The sequence below is a fragment of the Danio rerio genome, chromosome 8 (assembly GCF_052040795.2).
Source record: "Danio rerio strain M-AB ecotype USA chromosome 8, GRCz13ab, whole genome shotgun sequence".
Classification (NCBI taxonomy): Eukaryota; Metazoa; Chordata; class Actinopteri; order Cypriniformes; family Danionidae; genus Danio; species Danio rerio.
In genome coordinates this window covers 9,502,501-9,522,500 of record NC_141028.1, presented here as the reverse complement: position 1 = coordinate 9,522,500, position 20,000 = coordinate 9,502,501, and the positions used below count along the sequence as shown (strand labels likewise).

General features: G+C 34.0%; 1 protein-coding gene across 4 annotated transcripts in view; it reads right to left on the bottom strand.

Moving 5' to 3' along the window:
* The window catches only part of fgd1 (FYVE, RhoGEF and PH domain containing 1), a 112,622-nt gene that overhangs the window by 67,309 nt on the left and 25,313 nt on the right, over window positions 1-20,000 (bottom strand). For 2 of the 4 annotated variants that reach the window (XM_087264229.1, XM_087264230.1), the window contains exon 1: window positions 220-638. The exons of the other annotated variants lie outside the window; for them this stretch is intronic. In XM_087264229.1, the coding sequence (XP_087120355.1) occupies window positions 220-277 (58 nt within the window). In that variant the 5' untranslated portion in view covers window positions 278-638. Of the gene's footprint in view, window positions 1-219; window positions 639-20,000 lie in introns of those variants that run through there. 4 annotated transcript variants of the gene reach the window in all.

Here is a 20,000-nt window from a genome sequence, read left to right as displayed (position 1 = left end):
TTATGAAACTAGAGCGTTTGGTGAATACACCCACTTTACATACTGACACACTGAACTACTGAACATGCATGTATGATGGTGGTGTATAGGCTATATATGATGCTGCATTGAGCGAACGAACATACAACATTGAATATTCTCATATTACAGAGCAATTCCATTGAATATGTCATTTAAATATGTCTAGTGAATGTGATATACAGAGGAAAAGGATCTTACCACGAAGCACACTGGTTTTATCCATGTACATCGCGCAGCAAAATACGAAACCAGTCATTAAAATACAGAACGGGGAGACACAATCCACCCCAGTCGCTCAAGGACGAAATCAAAAACCAAATTAATGTGTTTAACGCTAAATTAATCGCAGTCCCCGTTGCTCCTCCGGTCCACCGGCGAACGATCTACTGCGCTTTCACGCGCATCTCCAGCGCCTTCACCACCAAACCCGCGTATAAAAAACAGCTTAACGACACAAATACGACTCCAAAACCAACATACTCGATGTTTTAGCAGCGGTGGCCATGATGACACCGAAAATGCGGGTATAAAAAGGAAATAAAGTGCACCCTCGCGCCCCCCGCCCCTCTCCGGCTGCCCTGACACACTCGCACGGGCGCGCGCACACACATATACACACAGACGCACACACAGCAGCAGCAGGACCGGGTTCCTCCTCAGCTCTGTTTCCTTGACAACAGTTTAGAGGGTTTAGTTTGGACTGTGTGGATATTGTGACAGAGCTAATATTATCATTCAGAGCGAAAATGCTTCCATGTGTGTTGGTGAATTCTGTATAGAGTATTTATTACACACAAGTCATGTTGTTTTTGACATATGTCATATTATATTTGCATCACGTTTTTTTTTTTATTTGGGATGTGTTTTAATCCAAGGTGACTTACAGTTTGTTCAAGGAATATGCTTTCATATGCATAGGATGTGTGATGTATGAAGGGAATGCATTAATATTTGTGTTCCCTGAAAATGAAACTCATGACCTTGAATTGTCTGCTATATAAAAACGGGTTTTGACAATGCAGAATTGATTAATGACATTAATATGTAAAACACTACTGATATTACATTATATTGACTAATATTGATGTACACTAAGGTATTTAAATATATTCATTCATTTTATTTTTGGCTTAGTCAATTTATTAATCCGGGGTCGCCACAGCAGAATGAACCGCCAACTTATCCAGCACTTGTTTTACACAGCGGATGCCCTTCCAGCTGCAACCCATCTCTGGGAAACATTCATACACACTCAGTGACATTCATACACTACGGACAATTTAGCTTACCCAATTCACCTGTATGTCTTTGGACTGTGGGAGGAAGGAAACCCACGCGAATGCAGGGAGAACATGCAAACTCCACAAAGAAACAGCAACTAACCAAGCCGAGGCTCGAACCAGCGACCTTCTTGCTGTGAGGCAACAGCACTACCTACTGCACCACTGTGTCACCTTAAATACATTGAAATTATATATTTATAGAAATATATTGCCCCTTTTTAGTGTATATTATCATATTATGATTTATTATTATTATATTTATGTAATATACTATATGTAGTATGCTGTAAATAAATAAAAACACTGTAATATATATTATTTAAATAAATAAAATTATAAATTGATTAAATTGGCAATAATAGTAAAAAAATTACAAACAATATTATATAAATGCATATTAAATATACAATTATAATAATACTAAATATATAGACTATATTTAAATCGAAGTGCACACCTGTCTAACTGCTCGTTAACGCTAATTTCTAATTACCCATTCACATGGCAGCAACTCAATGCATTTAGGCATGTAGACATGGTCAAGACGATCTGCTGCAGTTTAAACCGAGTATCAGAATGGAGAAGAAAGGTAATTTGAGTTACTTTGAACGTGGCATGCTTGGTGCCAGACAGGTTGGTCTGAATATTTCAGTAATTGCTGATCTACTGGGATTTTCATGCACAACCATCTATAGGGTTTACAGAGAATGGTCTAAAAAAAGAGAAAATATCCAGTGAGCGGCAGTTCTGTGGGTGCAAATGCCTTGATGACGCCAGAGGTTAGAGGAGAATGGCCAGACTGGATCCCGCTAATAGAAAGGCAACAGTAACTCAAATAAGCACTCGTTACAACTGAGGAATGCAGAGGAGCATCTCTGAATGCACAACACGTCCAACCTTGAGGCGGATGGGCTACAGCAGCTGAAGACAACACTGAGTGCCGTTCCTCTCAGCTAAGAACAGGAAACTGAGGCTACAATTCACACAGGCTCACCAAAATTTGACAATAGAAGATTGGAAAAGCGTTGCCTGGTGTCTGATGAGTCTCGATTTCTGCTGTGACATTCAGATGGTTGGGTCAGAAATTGACGTCAACACCATAAAAAACATGGATCCATCCTGCCTTTTATCAACGGTTTAGGCTGGTGGTGGTGGTGGTGTGGGGGATATTTTCTTGTTGAGCATCATGTCAACACCACAGCCTACCTGAATATTGTTGCTGACCATGTCCATCCCTTTATGACCACAGTGTACTCATCTTCTGATGGCTACTTCCAGCAGGATAACACGCCATGTCATAAAGCGTGAATCATCTCAGGCTGGTTTCTTGAACATGACAATAGCCTCTTTCACACAGTGATATCGGTAAATATCAGGAATATTTACGGAACGACTTTACCGGTAATTACAAAAAAAGCGCTGTTCACACAGGCGAGGACGTTTCGGAATTTTTCCGCAAAAGACCGTTCACACATCCATTCCAAAATACCGGTAAATTCTGACATCATTCACCACAAATGAGCTTTAAACGGCTGCGCTTGTATTTGTAAACATTTGACTAAATTACAAACTCTGTGGATGATCAATATTGTGAACAACTTTCGCAGGATCACTTTCTCATGTCGAGATGTTCATAATATGTGCGTGTGCAGGCGCTCACAGGCTGTTTCACAGGCACAAGCAAAGCTTGAAGGTAAACAAACAACGGCTTATCATAAGCATCTCATCGATGATTATTTACACAGTTGGCATTAAGAAGAACATATAAACGTGATCTGACTAACTTCTAGCAGCTAAATGTGTCTGGAAAAATATTCAATGGCTTTTATTCTCACAAACCGTGTGGACGTGAATATGTCTGACTGTTGTGATTGGCTAAAGCAGACGTTTCACGTCAGCACGTTCTAGACGTGCACGCGCTTATTACGGCAATCTTCCTTCTGCATCCACACAGCGCAGCATTCCGGCAAATTGCCGGTAATGTTACAACTTCTCTTTCCGGAAAATAGCCAGAACGAATTTACCGGTATTTTCAAAAAGGACCTGTTCACACATACAACCTTTCCGGAAAATTGCCGGCAATTTTCTGGAAAGGTCTGTATGTGTGAAAGGGGCTAATGAGTTCACTGTACTCAAATGGCCTCCACAGTCACCAGCCTCAATCCAATAGAGCACCTTTGGGATGTGGTGGAATGGAAGATTTGCATCATGGATGTGCAGCCAACAAATCTGCAGCAACTGCGCGATGCTATCATGCCAATATGGACCAAAATCTCTGAGGAATATTTCCAGTACTATATTTCCAGTACCTAACAAAGTGGCTGTTGAGTGTGTGTTGGCGCACATTGTTTGATATATTTACAAACCACATCTGCACCAATAACGTTATACTCAAAAAGCAATAGGTTGATTTTTTTCCTTAACTTAAGCATAACTGAGTACTGATGGTTGTGAAATGTGCTCAATTAAAACGGTTTTGACAGATCGAGGGCCTGTGACTCAGTGAATCACCATCTCAGTTTAACCACAGACGTGCCGCTGTGTAATTAAGATTCTCTTAAAAACAGGCTTCACAAACGACTTGCGACACACTGTTATCACACACGTGACTGTCTGTCATCATGTACATGTACTGTCTTTAAGCAGAGATTGTAGACGATGAAGAGAAACCCTCCTGTTTAATATACAGCAAGTGAAGAAAAGAAAGTCCCGCCTTTTGGTATAATGAGCCAATTAACTTTTTGAATGTGCATTAATGGACCCAGTCTATACTGTACATCAAAGCTTTAAACACTTAAAACAAAATATTTTACTTATTTATAAATATTTAAAATATTTTTAACTATTATAATCATTGTTTTTGCCTTATATCTATAGTCACCTATGTAATTATAGCCTTGATTTTTATTTTTTATTTTTGAAAATAATATGAATCACTTGATAATAATAATAATAATTCTCATTATCTTTGTATTATTTCATATGGACATAGATGTGAATATTGTGTAGGACTATGAAACTTACAAATCTGACCTGAAAATGTTCAAAATGTCCAAATATTAAGCTCAAGGTTTTAGATATAATAACAAAAGATTATTTTTATCAATAATTAATTAATAAAATAATATTATTATGATTAATGATCAGAAATATTGAATGCAAGATAGTGTGCTGAAAAACGTTTAGAGATTTAAGTCAAACTTTAAAATGTCTTTAATTCATTGCATTAGAAGAAAAAAATATTTTTAAATTTAACTAATTATTAAATAATCTAATTATCTAACAATCTAAAATTAATACAACGGAAATCTTCCAACAGTTATATAACTATATAAAATAAATTGTATATATTGAATATTTATTTAATAAATAGTTTGCTTAAAAAATTTACGTGCATAATTTATTTAAATAAAAAGTATATAAAATTTTATATCTAATAAATAATATGACGTTTTTATAATAGGCTATTTCACAAGTAAATAAATAAATAAACATTAAATAAATAAATAATCAGCAAATAAATAAACATTAAATAAATAAATAACCATTAAATAAATAATCAGCAAATAAATAAAGATAAAATAAATAAACAACAAACAAATAAATAAAGATTAAATAAATAAATAAACACCAAAATAAATGAATAAATGAATAAATTAAATATATAAATCAAAATGAAAAAGAACACTAAATAAATAAACACCAAATAAATGTTTTTTAAATAAATAAATCAAATAATAAATAAATGAATGAATATTGAATAAATAAACACAGAATTAATAAATAAATAAACATTAAAAATAAACCCAAATAAATAAATAAATAAACACCAAATAAAGAAATAAACACCAAACAAAGAACTAAATAAACACCAAAAAATTAAATGTATACCAAAAATAAATAAACACTAAAAAATAAATAAGCACAACATAAATAAACATTAAATAAATAAATAAACACCCAATAAATGAACAAATAAATAAACAATAAATAAATACACACCAAATGAATAAACACTTGAAAAATAATAAAGGCCAAAGTCTTAAGAGAGTTCAAGTTGAGGGTTTGTGAAATGCTGGATGCCGGGCATGCAGTAAAGTAAATAAGAACAGTGACTTCCCAAATGCTTCTGGTGTTGACATAAACCACTGCAAAATCATCCATCCAGATGGGTTTCAGGCCGGATTAATGTTTTGTTCAGGACATCGAGCAGACTCTGAGAGCAGAATAATGAAGTCTGAAGCAGAATACAAAAGTGTGTCACACCAATTTCACTGCAGCGATGACATCAGGTCCAGAAACCGGCTGACCTCTGAGGACTGACCTGAAAGCTTTTACACACAGTTTCCCTCCAGACGAGACGCCGCATGATACAGTCATGGCCATAACCTGGCTTTCAACAGTTCTGTGGTCTAAAAATGTTGCATTATTTTTGGTTACAAATGCACTTCTTTATATACACTACAGAACTTACTGTATTACAAAAGGACAGTTACAGCATCTATCTATCTATCTATCTATCTATCTATCTATCTATCTATCTATCTATCTATCTATCTATCTATCTATGTCTATCTATCTATACTATAATTGGAGTAGATAGATAAATTAGATGATAGATAGATGAACAGACAGACCGGCCGACTGACTGTGGGGGAATTTAGCATGGCTTTGTAAATGGTTAATAAACTACTAAACTTATCCTTTATCCTGGCCAGTTTAAATTTCTGTTTAGCTCTACAGATCTGTTATACAACATTTATTATTAATATGCTACTGTTTTAATGTTCGACAGTTTTCTACTACAGATGATATCATGATGATCATTGCATTTGTCATACTGAATGTTGTCTCCTCAGGAAAATAACTGTCCTTCTGTGTATTTGCTACATCAGTTTAAATGCTGATGCAGGGTTGCCAGATATTGCTAAATGTAACAAACAAAAGCAAACCCTGACAAAATGCCTCACAATAACGTAAAATGTTTTATTTTCTAAGTCTTTCCACTTTATTGACAGCTAATTAATAATAATAATAAAAAAAAACAATTATAGAAAGATCTGGCAACATGGCCGAGTGTAGGCTGTACCCGTACCCTCAGTAACTAATTCACTTAGCCTGTAAAATGTATTAACCAACATTATTTTAAATGTTTTTTAGAATTAGCATTACTTCAAACTTTTTTTATCATGAAAAATTTTGCAGACGGCATCTGGATGTTAGTGACCTTATATCTGAATATGGGTCTGTCTAGTGACGCTGTATATCCCAGCTGTATAAAGGTCTGAATAATCCTCTTGTACAGAGAAAGACTTGAGATTATGGTGACACTGGGTTTGCCCCATATCAGATTTTCCTCACCCCTGCCGGGTCAGCGGTGCACACTCTCTCTCTCTCTCTCTCGCTTATACACTGGCACAGGCTGTATGCTTTAAATGGAGAGATTTACCCCCCTGATTTCCCTAGAGAGAAGGCCATCTGCCTACTGTCAGCCTGCCCATTATTGAGCTGTGGACACACATAGCGCATGCGCGCACACACACACACACACACACACACAGAGAGAGAGAGAGAGACACACACAGCACAGGCAAGACATTCACGTGTACACTTACACAGCAAGACGAGCATTAAAACATGACACTGATTTATCCATACGATTTACAAAGCTGTATCATAATTATCTGTGATGAAATATGATAACATTTACATTACAGTTACAATCAAAGAAATTAAAAGAAAGAAAGCCAAAGCACAAAATATGTATACTTAATTGGATAAGATTTTTTAAACTTTTTTAATCATTAAAAACTAAAATACTAAAATAATTATAATAATTACCTGTTAGATAAAGCAAAAAATTAATTAACTAGAGGAATGAATGAATGAATGAATGAATGAATGAATGAATGAATGAATGAATGAATAAATAATGAATGAATGAATGAAATGACCACATTCAGTTTTTTTAGTCCAAAATAATAGTAGATAATTAAATCATTTCAAACTATTTAAAAAACTACAATTGTTACTTAAAAATGCAAAACACCTCAGGAAAAACAAACAAACATAAATGACTGAATGAATGAATAAATGAGTAAATGATCAAACAAAAGAACAAACTAACAAATGAATGAATGAATGAATGAATGAATGAATGAATGAATGAATAAATAAATAAATAAAAAACTAACTAGAGAATGAATAAATGAATAAATAAACGAACAACTGAACAAACAAACAAACAAATGAATAAATGAATAAATAAATGAATGAATAAAAGAAAGAAAAAAATAACTAGAGAATGAATGAATGAATAAACTAACAAATGAATGAATGAACAAAAACTACAAATGAATTAATGAATAAATGAATGAAAGAAAAATCTAACTAGAAAATGAATTAATAAACGAAGAAATTAATGAAAAAATTAACAAACTAACAAATAAATGAATGAACAAACAAGTGAATGAATGAAATAAAAAAAAATAGAAAATAAATGAATGAATAAATGAATGACTAAATGAACTAACAAATGGATACTTGAATAAAAGAAAAAACTAACTAAAGAATGAATTAATAAATTAATGAATAAACAAACAATTAATGAATGAATGAAAAAACTGACTAGACAATGAATGAATCAATGAATAAATAAATACTCTAAAAATGAATGAATGAATGAATGAATGAATGAATAAACCAACAAATGAATGAATGAATGAATGAATGAATGGAGTGAATGAATAAACAAACTATTAAATAATGAATGAAAGAAAGAAAAAATAACAACAAGAGAATGAATGAATGAATAAACTAACAAATGAATGAATGAACTAAAAAATGAATGAATGAAAGAAAAAACTAACTAGAGAATGAGTTAATGAATAAACTAACAAACGAATGAATGAACGAATGAACAAAAAAACTAACAAATGAATGAACTGAAAAATGAATGAATGAAAAATGTACCTAGTGATTGAATGAATTAATAAACTAACAAATGAATGAATGAACGAATAAACTAATGAATAAGCGAACAAACTAACAAATGAATGAACTAACAAATGAATGAATGAAAGAAAAAACTTACTAGAGAATAAGTGGATGATTAAACCAACACATGGATGAACAAACAAACTAACTAACAAATGAATGAATGAATGAACTAACGAATGAATGAAAGAAAAAATCTAACTAGAAAATGAATGAATTAATGAATAAACTATCGAATGAATGAGTGATCAAACTAACAAATGAATGAATGAACTAACAAATAAATGAACTAACTAACTAACGAATAAGTGAATGAATAAAAAAACTAACAAACGAAAGAATGAATAAATGAACAAATGAGTTTATTTACAAATGAACTATTAAGTACAACTGTGGCCACTGGAAAAACAAAGAAACAAAAATAAAAAACAACAATATAACACATTGACAAAGAAATAAATAACAAATAAATCAATATTAAAAGCATATTTTCCCATCACACAATCTGAAACTCCATGATATAGCAGCAGAAATTATTGGATCACAATATGTAACCATTTATCATACGAAGAACCATATATGGTAACTTCACTGACACCGATTACAATATACAGTATTTGTGTATATAAGTTCACAAGTCCTGTAATACCCCAGTAACAGCCCACTGATTTTCCATAGGTGCCCTATAAAGGGTTAATCCTTTGGCTTTATTTCAATCGCATTAGCCATAATAACAATAATAGTGATGCTTGCCTAAAAAAAACAGCACTAATAATAGCACAACAGCAGTGTGAGTATATTTCAGAGACAACCATGTATAAATTGTCAGTATTAAATTATTAATATCATCTCCAGCGGGTGTATTTGTCCTCTTGAGTTTACCTCAAGGCCATAAAACCCCAGAGCAGCCCGTGGGGATGAATATAGAGGAGTTAGCAGAGGAGTTCACTGCATGTCTTTTGTTAGTAACAGAGGGGATGAGCTGTAAGGGTTAATAGAGTTGACCTTCACTCTTTGCATTTTAACAGGCCTCTACACAAACACCGCTCAGTTTAATTAACTACACACCACATACAATCAATGTAAAGCAGCACATAGTACTTCATAGTACACATATTATGTTTTACAGACAATAATCTGTGCAGGATGCATTACATTTATGGAAATTGGCAGGGTCCAGGTATAAATAAATACAATTGTTTTAAATGTCCTATTTATGTAACTACCGTTGGTTATGTATGGCTAAATTATTCAGGAACTGTTATTGTTTTAGTTTGGAAAGGTCACTTTTGAAAAAAGGACACTGATATCGCTTCTGAAAACTTTTTGCAGAAACCTCATCTGGCATGCAATCCTCATCAAATTTTGAAATATGAACTCATGAGACACTGAAGCATATTTTTTCTAGGTCATTACATTATTGTTTTCCTCTGTTTGTATATGGAAAAACAAATATGGAACACAATACACATTGTTTTTCTCATTACTTTATAATGTATAACTTTATATTTTTGAGGCATGGATGGACCATAGTAAAGCTCAAAGTGTTTTCTTTCCAATGATGCCTTATTTATGTTTATATAGCTCACTGGGGTCAAGAACTATTACTATTTAAAGTTAGGTAGGTGTAAATCACTAAAAGTGAGGGCTGGCTAACAGGTTAAGGTTATGGCAATCTTTTGTTATTTCTACAACTAACCAAGGCCATAAAATTAGCATGGACAGAGGGGGAGTGTCCCCACTAGACATGGGACGATAACTGTTTTCAAGGTTTTAAAACCATCAAAATGTTCTGCAATACCGTTCCTATGGTATGTGCACGATTTTTTATTCATGTTTTTTTAGGACAACAGCATCCCCAGCAGAAAAGATATCCAAAGATGCCGTTTTAAATTGTAAAAAAAAAATCTGTGTTTTAAAAAAAAACAAATGAAGACAACAGTTCAAAAATATTCTAAAAGTTTCTCAAAATAAAATCTATTGTGTTTAAAAGGAAAAAAAAAAGTTGCTGTTTTTTTTTACCCAGACATTTAAAAAGAATATATTTAAGAGTATCACAATACTGTGAAACTGTGCTTTTTAGTTTTACCGTCAGAATTTTATACCGGCCCATGCCAAGTCCCCACCAATATCCACCAATTACTGAAATGTACCTACCAATAATTTAATCGACTTCAAATAACATAATGCTCCGCAAACCCTTAGTAACCTACCTGTGCACAAAGTCACATTCGCTACAGGTTCACCGTAATACTATTGACCAAGGATGGGCCCAAAACCAGAGTTCGGATTCGATTTAGGCCTCCATGATTATGAAAGAACAGTGAAATTGCTTCTAAAATTTCCTCAAAGACAGACTGCAGTAGAATCATGCAAACTGACTTTTGCAGCATGGGACGTGATTGTTATTTGCATTAATCATATAAAAAAAAAACACTTAAGTCATTTATTCATGTTTTTAAAAGCGCAAAAAAATTTTTTGCTGTTCAATGCATGCGCTAGTGAAGTATGTTAGAGCAAATCTACGCCCTTGCAATTTACAGTTTATAAATAAATGTATGTATATATATATATATATATATATATATATATATATATATATATATATATATATATATATATATATATATATATATATATATATATATATATATATATATATATATATGTGTGTGTGTGTGTGTGTGTGTGTGTGTGGTTTTTAATAATATAATTAAAAAGTTTAAGCTTAATAAACTAACATGAACATTAAATTTATTTTAAAACAATACAACTGTAGAGGCGGCACGGTGGCTCAGTGGTTAGCACTGTCGCCTCTCAGCAAGAAGGTCGCTCGTTTGTCCGGCTGGGTTAGTTGGCATTTCTGTGTGGAGTTTGCATGTTCTCCCTGTGTTCACATGGGTTTCCTCCAGGTGCTCCGATTTCCCTCACAGTGCAGTGAATTGGATGGACTAAAATTGGCAGTGTGTATGGGTATTTTCCAGTACTGGGTTGCAGCTGGAAGGGCATCCTCTGTGTAAAATATATGTTGGAATAATTGACAGTTCATTCCACTGTGGCGACCCCTAATAAATCAAGGATTAAATGATTGAATGATATACACACTCAATGGCCACTTTATTAGGTACACCTTACTAGTACCAGGTTGGACTTATTTTGCCTTCAGAACTGTCTTAATCCTTTGTGGCACAGATTCAACAAGGTACTGGAAATATTCCTCTGAGATTTTGGTTCATATTGACATGATAGCATCACGCAGTTGCTGCAGATTTGGAACTAAACGGATAAAGGGACTGAGCTGAAGGAAAATTAATGAATAAATGAATATAACTGTATTTGTTATTGTTAAAATTTAAGTAATAGTTTACACAAAAATAAAACTCACTATTTATTGATAATTTATGAGAATTTTTATTGAACAGACACACAAAAAAAGATGTTTTGAAGAATGTTAGAAATTGGTAACCACTGACTCCCAAAGCAGAAAAAAATACTAGAAGAATACGGAAATAGTGAAAGTCAATGGTTACAGGTTTTCAACATTTTTCAAAATATCTTCTTTTGTGTTCATCCGAAGAACAGTTTTTTTTTTATAAGTGAATGATGAGTAAATAATGACAGAATTTTTATTTTAGGTTAACGGTCCCTTTAAATGTTTACTGTGATTAAACTCTGATAACAAGTGCATTAAATCCTCACTTTTTGTGTTAGTTTAAGTAACCTTATTGTAAAGTGCTACCTAGTTTACTTCAATAACCCTAAGGCATGCATACCACAGTCAGAAATAGTCAGTCTAGTATGCTTTACATGTTATATTACGAGCGCAGTGCAGGAAGTGGATTATTCAGCCGGCTGTTGTTGTACTGCAGGCTTCAGTGTCTGTAATGGAGCTGCTCGAATGAGGCCTTGAGAGTCTCAGCTGTTTGCTTGCTGACATGTTGAACTGTCTCCCAAAGGCCTGCATTTGTTACGCCCCCTGTAGCAGATGTCGGACAACACGCTCACACAGAGAACGCATGATTTTAACAACATGATTCATAATATCCGGTCCCGTTCAAAACAAGCCTCAGCTGACTTTCAAGTGACTGTGCAGAAACAATTCAGTTCTGAACATCCCACTGTGCCGAATTAATGCTGTAAGCCAGAGTTAAACAAGCAGATCCTTGAGAGATGTCACACTTTTTAAATCTCTATTTTTTTCCAATTATTACTTCAATTAAAATTTTCAAATATTTTCCAAATTATCTTTAACAGAGCAGGGAATTTTTCCTATATTATTTCCTATATTTTTTTTCAAGGGAAAGTCTTATTTGTTTTATTTTGGCAAGAAAAAAAAAACATTTTAAGGTCAATATTGTTAGCCCCTTAAGCAATATTTTTTCTCGATTGTCTACTAAACAAACCATCGTTATAGAATGACTTGCCGAATTACCCCAACTTGCCTAGTTAACCTAATTAACCTAGTTAAGCCTTTAATCTTCTTGTCCAGAGATATGCTGTTAACCAAACTTAAATAAGCAAACCTTTTATTAACATTATTACGGCTCGTCTTTTTTTTTATTACACCTCTGCCCTTGTATTTGTTGTCTTTATTGCATCCAAAATTAAGACTTTAAAGTGGCCTAGTTAAAGTCCTGACCTGAATCCTACTGAGTTGCTGTGGCATGACCTTAAAAAAGGCGATTCATGCTCGACAACCATCTAATCATACCTGTCAACCCTCCCGTTTTCCCTGGAATTCTCCCGTATTTTACAATTCTATCCTGTTATCATCCCGTAAAGGTATTTTCCTGTATTTCTCATATATTTTCAATCTTTCTATGAAGGGTGGCAATAAACATCAAAGAGCCGATAATCCCTATACGCAACCTATACTGACAAATCCCCAGGGGACACCCCTTGCTCTTAAATGTGAATCTGTTCTGTGCTTTTATTTTATTTAGGCATGAAAACCCTTTGAAATAAATATAAAAATAGCTAGATTTCCATCATTTCCAATACAGGCACCGTTGCTCCTCATATGCAATCCTCAAAACAGTAAGCTCATGGCTGTCAGACGTGTTCCACAGTGATAAATAGACGCTGTTTCCCAAACAAATTCTGTGCACTCGATTTTAAGCCGAGCGAAAGTGGAAACTCTGGGTTTTAGGTGCATCTGAACATACTACTACTACTACTACTACTACTACTAATAATAATAATAATAATAATAATAATAATAATAATAATAATAATAACAACAACATCTAAACATGTCGATAGGAGGTGAAATACGAGGACATTGGTGACGTCCTCATTTCTCAAAAAGCTAATAAATTACACAGAATGAGTTTTTTTTCACAGAGTAAAGCTGTACACTGTCTCCTGTGATGGTTGGGTTTAGGGGTAGGGTGGGGTGAGGGCAATACAAAATACCGTTTGAACAGTATCAAATGAATGGAAACCTATGTAATGTACCCACTTTTCACAAAAACAAACGTGTGTGTGTGTTACTTTAAGCATGTCTGAAGTGCTATTTTATGGCATGGATATGAAGCATGGTTAATGTGTGTGTGGCTGCAGTTGTAGCCTCTGTTTAACATGACAGCAAAATAACTTCAAAACGATTACGTCACACTTGTCCAAGCAACCGAGTGACAAGTACAACTCTCAAGCCCAGCCTGGGTGGCCAGGTGTGTGCAAAGCACTTGATTTGCAGTTCAAATCAAATCCTGCCTCCAATCTTCAGTGCTACACCCTTCACGCTCCAACATAAAATCACAACTCACGAGACAACATTTGACCTCGACAAGAAATCTCGTCACGATTTAATCTCGCGAGATCTCGTCATATGAGATCTTGCCACATCCCTAGTTACCGTTGACTAATACTTCAATTGATTTTACGATCTGAAGCAATAAATTGTGACAAACATGCAAAAAATATGAAATCAGTAAGGGGGCAAACACTTTTTCACACCACTATATACAGTATATAGTTGTTTATTACTTAATCCTCCAGTAATTATATTGTAAACCGAGGTCAAATGAGCCAATACCTGATAAACTCCAAATAGAAAGTTTCCTCCTGTCTATATTTCCACACTGAAGCAAAGCATCTCTCAGTGGGACTGAACTGATACGCAAGCAAGACCTTCAGAAGCGCTGCATGAGAGGTAAAAGATTTATGATGCCATTGATTTTCACTGCGAGTAGCTTCACTTATCTCTAGCAAAGAAAATCCATCTTGCTTGCTTCGGTTACGCCGATCCGGCCTTCCATTTCAATTCTGATACTATTGTATGTATAGATGAGCTGTTCTCAGGAATGCAGCGCTTTGTTGGGCAGGAATGCAGGTTCACTGATCTTTGACTTTGGTATTTGAATTTGAGTCTTATAATGAAGGTCCTCAAGTCGTGAAGCGAGGGGTTGTGCCTAAATGTAGAGCTACTAATGTTTAAAAGTGACCTATCCCTGACATTCACCTATTCAAATGCTGAATTTACATGGCCTATATTAAACACTGAGCTGACAAAAGGATAAAGAAGTATTTTTTAATTGCATGTTTTCATCCGTTTAAGACACTATGATCAAAGCTGGACTGGAAGTAGGGTTAAGATTCAAGTGCCTTGTTAATATTTTCAATTAGGGCTGTATGATATTGGAAAATATGTTATATTGCGATATCTTATTTTTCTGCAATAAATATTGTGATATGATCTATTTTACTGTTTTTTTTTCTGGCAAGTCTTATAGTATTCAGCTACAGACGGTGAATAACCACAATGCAAAAAAATGCCTCTCTCACTTTGCTTTGTCTAATTTCTAGTCAGAATATCAAACAATTCTCAGAGCAAAAGTAAAATTGTTGATTTGTTTTCACCTTCAGAAGAAATAAGTTAAAAGTTTAAAATAAAATTTAAAATTTAAAATGTAGATATTTAGACCAGAAACAAACAAACAAAAAAATATATACTTTTTGCATAAATTGTATAAAATCAGGAGTAATTAAATACATTTCTGTAACTCCTGGTCAACTATAATTCAGACTCAAAACTGGATATCTTGTGATGTGACTATTGCAGATGTGCACATTGTGATATCGATGCTGAAACTGTATATTTTGCAGGCCTATTTCATATTAGCCTACAACATCAATACAACATTGATGAATTCATTAAATAAAGATTCATTTACACAAATCTAAGTCTTTATATAATGACTAAATGGTTGCAGAGGAAAAATGCTCAGTGACTACTTATGCCACGTAAAAAAACAAAAAACAAACAAACTATAACACAAAATATGTTATAGAAAAATTACGTTTTGAGAAATGGAAAGTAAATAAATTTAAATAAATTAAACTTTTTATTATTATTATTATTATTATTATTATTATTATTATTATATATATATATATATATATATATATATATATATATATATATATATATATATATATATATCTTATCTGTATTATTATGATTATTATTTTTTATGGTTTTAATATATTTCATATTTGAAGTGCTTTAGCAATACTGTACTGAATGTCATGCCAATAAAGCAACTTGAACTTGAAAGTAAATGGGAAAATCGCAGCCTGATATCATGAGGAAAAGTAACTCATTCATTAATTTTCCTTCGGCTTAGTCCCTTAATTTATCAGGGTCACTACAGCAGAATGAACCGCCAACTTATCCAGCATGTGTTTTACATAGCGGATGCCCTACCAGCTGCAACCCAGTACTAGGAAACATTCATTCACACTCATACACTATGGCCAATTTAGTTTAATTAATCCACCTATACAGAGCATGTCTTTGAACTATAGAGGAAACCCGGAGCATCCAGTGGAAACTCATGCAAACACAGGGAGAACATGCAAACTCCACACAGAAATGCTAACTGACCCAGCTAGGACTCAAACCAGCGACCTTCTTGGTGTGAGGCGACAGTGCTAACCACTGAGCCACTGTGTAGCCCAGGAAAAGTAACTTTTTTTTATCATAATGCATTTTTGAATAAGATTTGAATTAACTTGCGCTCAAAAAGTGAATTTTCCTGCTTGTTCAAACCACTTATTTAATTTGAGTTGAACCAACACAATTCTTAAGTTTTTGGGGGGAGACGACTTATATGTTTTATGTTCAATCCACTTAAACTTGTAAAATCAATCAAGTTAACTTAGTGTTGGGACAACATAAAGGAATTGTGTGGAACCCTGCATTTTTATAGTTGAATTAGAAACTGAATCAAAAAGTTACCAATTGCCGTTAGATTGAAAAAAAAATAAATAAAAATTCCCTGACTTTCGATGTCTGGAAAAGACATTTTAAAATTCCATGACATTCCAGAAATTCCATGACCCGTGGGAACTGGATCTGATCATTTGCATACGAGTTCAAACACTGGTTATGCTCTTATCGTGGATAAAAATGCTTTATCCACCTTATAATATGTTCTTGTCATTTGCAGATGGACGCCAATGCACACGTGGACTTGGATGCTGACAGAAACTGTAAAAATACATAAAATGCTATGCGTATAGGAAAACCCATGAAGCTCTGCATGTGTTTCATCCTCATCCCCACTGGAAAGAAGCATGGTTAAGAGCTCACGTTTCATTTTGCCAGACTCTCTCATTACAATAAAAATGAAAATGATAATCGTCCATACTAGTGTTTCTAATACTTTTGAAAATATCCACAACAAGCCTGAAAACGCATGTCAGAAGCTAAAAGCATCTAACATATCACATTTATATACATACGGATAGTTTGAGTTTCTCTCCTCTGTTAAACACAAAGGAAGATATTTTGAAGAAGGCTGAAAACCTGTAATCATTGACTTGCATGACTTGAAAAATGCTCCAAGTTCACCCAAAAATTAACATTTACTCATTTACTCTCCCTCGAGTGGTTTCAAACCAGTTTGACTTTGTTTCCTCATATTAAACACAAAAGAATATATTTTGAAGAATGCTGAAAACCTGTAACCATTGACTTGGATAATAGGAAAAACATTTAATATAGAAGTAAATAGTTACAGGTTTACAGCATTCTTCAAAATGTCTTCTTTTGTGTTCAACAGAGAAAAGAAACTCAAACATGTTTGCAACAAGTAAAGGGCGAGTAAATGATGACAAAATTTTGAGTGAACTATCCCTTTAAATGCTACAAGAACAAGATAAAAATCATAAATATATAAATAGCATTAAATAAAACACAAAATAATAGCATTGTGGACTCGGACGGCGAACGTTTCTGCAAAATATACACAAAATGCTACATGTTCACCCAAAAATGAAAATGTACTCACTATTTACTCCAAGTGGTTGAACACAAAGACATTTTGAAGCAAGCTGAAAACCTGTAACCATTGACTTGTATGGTAGGAAAAAAAACTAATGTTGAAGTCAGTGGTTACAGATTTCCAAAATTCTTTAAAATATCTTATTTTGTGTTCAACAGAGGAAAGAAACTAAAACATGTTTGCAACAAGTAAAGGGATTGTAAATGATGACAGAATTGTCAGTTTTAGCTGAAGTATCCCTTTAAATGCTGCCTCTGGTCAACAACAAGATACGAATCTCAAAATATTAGTTACTGTATAAATTGCATTAAAATTGTACTAAAAAACACTAAATAATAGCATTGTGGATTTGGAGAGCAAACTTAACAGCAGAAAAATGCTACACGTTCACTCAAAAATTAACATGTACTCACTATTTACTCTCCCTCAAGTGGTTCCAAACCAGTCTGACTTTCCTTTCTCCTGTTAAACACAAAAGAAGATATTTTGAAGAACGCTGAAAACCTGTAACCACTGACTTGCATAGTCTGAAAAACACTAATATGGAAGTCAGTGATTACAGGTTTCCAGCATTCTTCAAAATATCTTCTTTTGTGTTCAACAGAGGAAATAACCTCATCGTTCCAAACATGTTTGGAACAAGTAAAGGGCGAGCAAATGGTAAATGATGTCAATTTTCAGTTTTAGCTAAACTATCCCTTTAAATGCTACAAGATAAAATCTAAAATCTATAAATTGCATTAAATAAAACATAAAAAAAAATATATATCATTGTGGACTCGCACGCCGAGCATTACTGCCAAAAAATGCTTAAAATGCTATGCGTATAGGAAAATCCATGAAGCTCTGCATGTGTTTCTTCCTCCTCGCCGCTGGAAAGAAGCGCGGTTAAGAGCTCACATGTTTTATTTTGTCTGTCTCTCTCATTACAGTAGAGCGCGCCGGCGTCCCCCTTCTCTCATGTCTGTCTCGTGAGCGTCTAATCAGCTGCTGATTTCTAGAGTCATCTCTGTAGTTATCAAGATCACCCCCCCCCCCCCCCCTTCACTTCAGCAGATTAAAGTGTGCAGGATTTGAGCGAGTGAGTGGGTTAAACCTCTCTCTTTCTCTCTCTCTCTCTCTCTAGCGATTAGGGCTTCCGCTGTTTCTCTCTCTTCCTCTCTTTCTGCCACGTCGTCCGCGGTTTCATTCACTCATTCTGACACACTGACACAGTGTCTCTGCTTTCCCTGATTCTCCTCGTCTCATCCTGCAGTAGCAGATAGCAGTTGAACTCACATCCCTGATCAAAGACTTACACACTGCTATTTCCATTACAACACACACACACACACATGCTGGTGTTGGTGGTTTATGAGGACTCTCCATATAGGCCCAATGTATTTTATACTGTAAAAACCGCTTATTATTTGGGCTTACCCTTTCTCTAAATCCAATCCTCACAGCAAACATGCAAATTTTGAATGTCAAAAGAATGATAAAGGTTTTAAAATACAAAGACAACTCAGCAGGCTTTTTTTATTTTTAAAAGATGTCTAATAGATGGCTAAATATATATACACACATACATATATATATATATATATATATATATATATATATATATATATATATATATATATATATATATATATATATACACACACACACACACACATATATATATATATATATATATATATATATATATATATATATATATATATATATATATATATATATATATATGAAAACATCCAGCTGAGATTTAAATTTAAAAGTGCAAAGTGTTTATAGCTATTGATTCTTTAACGAAATAGTCAACTCAGAGTCAAATAAATGAATCGTGTTGGGTTTGGATCGTTTGCCAGAACGTGTTGACGTCGATGCGGTACTAAATATGAAGTGCCGGTTCCGGAAAAAAGTGAACGTGCCTTCTGCTTCTAGTGAAGCGCGAAAGATCATGGGACTGATCATGACATGAAGATGACGATCACTGACAGACAGAGGTGTAAAGAGTACCTGAAAACCATAAAGGTATCTGTACTTTTGAGTAAAAGTACAGATACCTTACTGTAAAAATTACACCAAGTCACCAATTCCAATAAGACTTGAGTAAAAGTACTAAAGTATCCATTTTTAAAAGAACTTAAGTATTTTACTGATACTGAATGTAGGCTCAAAGAACACCCAAGACAGATTTTATTTCTAAATATAAAAATTAAAGTGAACACCTCAATGTTTCAAAATGGCAAAACAAAAAAAGTCTCGACATCGACCCCCCCCCCCTCCTTTCACGTGATTTAGCTCGTTCCATTTACTTAAGTACTTCACACCACTGCTGACAGATGGAAAATTCGGCAGCAGGGAATAAAGGGTTAAAGTTCATTTTCACAACAACGCCACAGTATAACCAACCTAGTGCTGTGTT